The 5,572-nt window shown below is 38.9% G+C and overlaps 1 protein-coding gene across 1 annotated transcript in view; it reads right to left on the bottom strand.

Moving 5' to 3' along the window:
• Positions 1-1,171: 1,171 nt before the first annotated feature.
• The window catches only part of LOC107090154 (coiled-coil domain-containing protein 37-like), an 18,358-nt gene continuing 13,957 nt past the window's right edge, over positions 1,172-5,572 (bottom strand). Inside the window, exons 11-14 of the mRNA XM_015383381.1 lie at positions 4,274-4,403; positions 2,874-3,076; positions 1,489-1,582; positions 1,172-1,340 (exon numbers count right to left, since the gene is read on the bottom strand). Coding sequence (XP_015238867.1) covers positions 1,215-1,340; positions 1,489-1,582; positions 2,874-3,076; positions 4,274-4,403 — 553 coding nt within the window. The 3' untranslated portion in view covers positions 1,172-1,214. The remainder of the gene's footprint in view (positions 1,341-1,488; positions 1,583-2,873; positions 3,077-4,273; positions 4,404-5,572) is intronic.

Raw genomic sequence — 5,572 nt, forward strand, 5'->3', positions numbered from 1 at the left:
TTATTTCTAAATCACCTTAATATATTTAATTAAGTTAAAACTACTTTCCATAATTAAAAATATTACCAATGGCCATCCAACATAGACTATACATAATAACACTCGTATCCACCCTTCACAAACATACACAGTGAGCACACAGCCAGACCAACAGAGATATTGGCAGACTGAAGAAAAGCTCATAAAAAGGCTGAGAATAGATGAACCAAATTAAGAAACCAGCACCAGGGCAGCGGATCAACTACAGCCACCAGGGGGCCGGCCCCAGGGCCCAGGGGAGGCAGGCACCTCCATCTCAAAGGAAACACTAGAAGACACACTGATGATGAACGTAACGGAATAGTTGTTCATTTTAAAAAGAGAAGAAAGGAGAGTGAATAAATGTGTCAATGAAAGTAACACATTAAAGGTATTGTGGAGGATCTTTTAAAAGACCTGCCCTCTCCACTTTAAAAATAATGCGTGATCAAGAGTGTGCATGAGCCCATTCCTCCTCGTGCATGCCCTTGTTCAAAATGTGCTGCTCTCATAGCTAATATGAGCTTACTGTGTCCACATACAGCAGGGATTATATAGTTGGCTTTCTAGCAAACTCAGTTAACTGACCGTTCAGACAGATGATCACTGCTTTTTGCTCCCCATTGGTCACATCACTCCTCCTTCACTACGCGGTGCCTGCGTCATCCTTATTATTAGTCGCCACTGTCGGATAGCGACAGCCTATGGTGACAGTGGGCCGCTTTGACAGCAGATCTCATAATACTTTGAGAGGAGAGCTCTCCGCGCAAATAATTCTGCCCCTTGTGAGGTCTTTCTTTTCTTCTCATACACTTCTTAGACACTTTTTCTCTTCGACCCTCAGACATTTTTAAAGAACCGTGGTGAAAAGGTGAGCTTCAATGACTAAAACCGTAGCTCTCCACAGATATACGGCTGAAAGTGCGCATTTGCACAAAAAGATAGCTAACGGAACAAGTACGTAGGACGGCCTTATGTAAACCTGAATGATTGACAATTAGGACGACCCCTTATTTAAATGATCCACCTGGAAATAAAAGATCTTCCTCCATACCTTTAATATGAAACATCTGTAAATGAAAATATTAGATATTAAACTGCTTGAGTCTGACAAAACTTCAGGATCATTTTCTAAAGGAAATCCTTTTCCTGTCTCTGCAGAAAAAGTTCCTCTGCATCTCTTTGTCTTTGTTTTGTTACTCCGTGTCGTCAGATGTGGAGAGGAATTCACTGAAGTCATCCTCCGCCGCTGCCTCAACCACTTTGGGGACCTCAGCTCTCCTGACAACAGGCATGTATCTCGGCATCAGCTTCTTCCCCCTCTGTGAAATGGGTAAAAACATCGTCAGGAACTTCAGTTTCATAAATGTTTGTAAGGTTTGTCAAAAGGTAGATTTCATATGACAGCAATATTATTTTGATTATTGGAAAATGAAGAAGTTTAGATATTATTCCGATATAAGGACATACTCTCTTGTTGGAGTCGGCCAAGGATCTCTCCAGATACCTCCTCATCCTTTCCTTTTGTTTCTCTCTCTGCTCCATCAGCTTTTCCTCACGCATCCTGCATCATCGGGTGAGAAAAAAGGGTCTAAACACTGCATGTTGCATTACGTTTGGGGCTGCAAATAAAAATTATGTTTCAAATCAATCTGTTGATTATTTTTTGATTATAAACTCAAACTTAAAGAACAGATTTTTGCTAAATGAAACCAGGTGAAACTAAAACTTTTCAACTTGAGGAGTTCTAGATAGAGCATATTGACAGATTAAGATTTTTATCTACAATGCAAAATATTTGCGGCTGGTCAGTGGAACAGAGAAACCAAACAACCTCTTCACAGATGCATGGCCCAAAACAGAAGATCAACCTCCTCGGGAGAAGACTCTGCGGTCCATCTACACCTTATGGACAAAGAACATTCTTTTGAGGACCAGAATGTTCACATTTTGGAAAAAGAAAATAGGTGGTTTGAGAGGAAGGAAGCCATCTATGTTGAGAAAAAACAACCTTTAAACAGAGGGGGTGGAATCAGGTTTCAGATTTAAAAAACCATAAAATGCAGCGATAGAGTTAATCACTTCTCGCTATCATCGCAGCCCCACCCCCTGTACAGGAGAGAGCAGGACTGATCTTTCAGACTCTTAGACCAGTATGGGGCATTGCAGGCTAGCAAAATAAGCCAAACGACCTCCATTCCAAAGGGGTGGAGCCCTTCTTCCGTTTCAATTTGCACGCTTTCAAAAACAAAAACAAGGTTTTGTTGGGCAACTGTATAAAACCTCAAACTTAACGCTATTCCTGACATTTTGAATTTAAAAAGCTTCTTCAAACTTGGAACAAAGTCCAGTGGATTGTTTTTAGTTTTCTTTTTTGGAATAACTATAACCTGGATGACTGAGAATCTTCACCAGCGAACAGGGGGTAGCACTGCTGCCTTGCAGCCAGAAGGTTCCGGGTTTGACTCCCAGTCCAGGGTCTTTCTGCACGGAGTTTGAATGTTCTCCCTGAGCATGTGTAGGTTCTCTTCGGGTACTCCGGCTTCATCGAAAAGTTGAAAAGCGTGACTGTTGGGTAATTAGCTTCTCTAAATCCTCCTTAGGTGTGAGTGTGTGCGTGCATGGTTGATTTTTTTTTTTTCTTTTCAATTTTGGTATAGTCACTGCTATAAGTGGGTGGCTCCGTCAGCTAAAGGCATGTTTTAGAGTCTTCACACCCCATTTACCGATCCGTCGATTACTAAATTAGTTGAGGATAATTTAAACAATCGATTAATCTGATTAATTGTTTTAGTTTTAATTAGGTTTAAACATCTGTATTCCTACTGGTACGCATCATATTTGCTCAGGGATACCTGTTCCTCTTCTCGCTGTCCTTCAGCTTCTTAACCATCGCCAGTTGTTTTGCAGGCAGGCTTTCCAGATTCTGCAGCAGCGATGAGAGGAAGTTCTCGATGTCTGCCAACTTCTCCAAGGTGCTGAGGTCAGTCCTCCCGTTTCCCACGCAGCTGGCATGAACGTCTGTCACCTTTTCACCCAGTGCTTTCAAAGTTTCATCCTGTAAATCAAACACAACAAAGGATTCACTTAGAGACAAACGAGCAGCTCTAGGTCTGGACTTTTTAACTGCAGGCTATTTATTGTGAAGTAGAAACGACCGTATAAGGTTTGGTTTCAAGACAAAGAGATCAGATAGGCGTAAAACACACCATGATGGCACCGAGGCCTAGGATCAGTGGCGGTTCTAGAACAAATGTACCAGGGGGCCAGGAGGGGACAAGCATTGTTTTCATGGGGTGTCATGCCAAGGTAGTTATTGCTGCGAAAATTTATTTCCCCTGGTCGGGAGCGCACCTGCAGTAGAAAGAGCTGACTGACTTCATTCTGCCTCAATTCCAATGTACTGAACGTGAAATTTGAAAGGTTTTATGTTTATGAAAGATGAGCTTTTCTGTTTTATTCTTCCCTTCACATGTTATAGCAGAATATCACCAGTGAAACTGATTAAAAAACACATAAAACACGAGCGGTCGTGTCGCTGACAGCAGTGTCTACTCCTTTCTCTGACAGCCAACAGCTCCTTGTTCATTTCAACACATTCCTTAAAAAAATGTCTCATTGTTTCACCTTGTCCAAATGTTCTCATCCGATTGAAAACCGTTGTAAACCATATACTTGTAATAAAAATGAAATAGAAAATGGAGTGTACGTGTAAACATTAAAGACTATATCCAGATGGAAAACTACTTTTTCCTATGTCAAATTTAGTACTTAAATCTATATTTGTGTTTTATATTAACATACAATTTCTCTATGTTGTACTATCCTTAATAAACAGTCTTTGTTCTAATATCAAGCGTTTAATTTCATCCCATATTGCATCCCTTTATTAAATAAAAATTAAGATGTTGACGTTATAAGTTCTAAAAGTTTTAATTGGAATGCCATTTGATGCTTTAATGCTTTGATTCCTGTTCAGTTCAATCTATGTTATCCTACCTGAAATTTTAATTTAGAACAATTTTGTATCAAGGCTAAATCTATTTTATTTGTACATTTAAACATATAAAGGAACTTGTGTTTTTTACTTTTACTTAACTGAAGGAGTTCATTCAGTAGTTTTACTGAAGTCATTTAAAAAGAATATCTTCATGCTGCACGGCACTATTACTCTGAAATATGCACTAGTGAGCTGCAGTCTGGATGTAATCATTTAATACGAATAGGGTTAATTGCATATATCAGTCTTCCTTACTTTGTCCTCTGAGCTCAGTTTAAGATGAAGCTGAATCATCTGTTCCAGCTTGGCGCCTCTCTTCTTCTCTCTGTGGATTCTCTGGTTCAGCTCTTTTATCTGCAGGGCTATCTGCTGCTCCTCTTCTTCTCTACAGACACACACAGTAAGTTTGAAATAAAAGTGAAAAAGTGCTGTATAAAAAAATCAACTTTATGGAAACGGGATGAAAAAACAAACAAAAACAATATAAAAACGGAAAGATGATTAAATCTTAATGAATGTTAAAAGCCAATCTGAATAAATGGGTTTTAAGCCTAGCCTTAAAAACGTGAGTAGTGGTACGAACAGGGGCGGTGCCAGGAACTTTAGGTCCCCTGAAAAGATATCCTACTGGGCCCTCTGATAGCCGACCATCAGGCTGGTGGAAAAGTTTTATACCATCAAAAATAAAATAATCCTTTTTTATCATATGTTCGGTTAACACCCCCATATTTGTAAAAAGAAAAAAAAAGTCGACACTTAGAGGAATGAAATTAATTTAGATTTATTTGCTGCAAGAACGAAACTCCAAACATCCAAAGCCCACGACTGTCTTAAACATTTGGACATAAAATTCTCCTAAGAATAATTACCTGAAGTGAAAGTATTAAAGTGAAATGTTATTATTGTCTGTGGCAAAATACAACAAATCTTAGTAAAAAAAAAAAAAAAAAAAAAAATCAAAAAGATAATGGCCAATTGCATTTTTATGATTTATTTAGAATATCATGATCTTTTGAACGAGATGCAAAAATCTGGAAGAGGATTCTGGACCTAGATCTGTAGTACACATCATATACTCTATTCTATTCTATTCTATTCTATTCTATTCTATTCTAATTGATATTTCATGATTTTCATTCCTAAGAAGTAAAAAAAAAAAAATTCCACCGGACTTAGTTTCCTAGTTTGAAGATGTTTCGCTTCCCATCGAGGAAGCTTTTTCCCAATTCAAAATGTCAGAATTAGCGTTTAGTTCGAGGTAGTTATGGGTCCAGCATCGGTGCATGCGTCGGTGCATGCGTCGAGCCCATTGAGCAAAACACTTCATCGGTACTTGTGTCGTTTCAAGAAAGTCATGTGATGTATATAGGAATTGTTTCTAACTGACAAAATAAACTGTGTTTAAAAAGGTATCTGTTGACATGATGCATCTGCTAAAAAAAGTAATCTTTTGCGGTTTATCATTAAAGTCGGGAAGCGGTTGTTCCAATGGTTGTGGCCGGTTTGTCGCAAGCATCTTGCTAACCAGTTAGCAACTTAGTGCTAGTAGGTTCC

The sequence above is a fragment of the Cyprinodon variegatus genome, unplaced genomic scaffold (genome assembly GCF_000732505.1).
Source record: "Cyprinodon variegatus isolate N-32 unplaced genomic scaffold, C_variegatus-1.0 Scaffold283, whole genome shotgun sequence".
NCBI classification, from domain to species: Eukaryota; Metazoa; Chordata; class Actinopteri; order Cyprinodontiformes; family Cyprinodontidae; genus Cyprinodon; species Cyprinodon variegatus.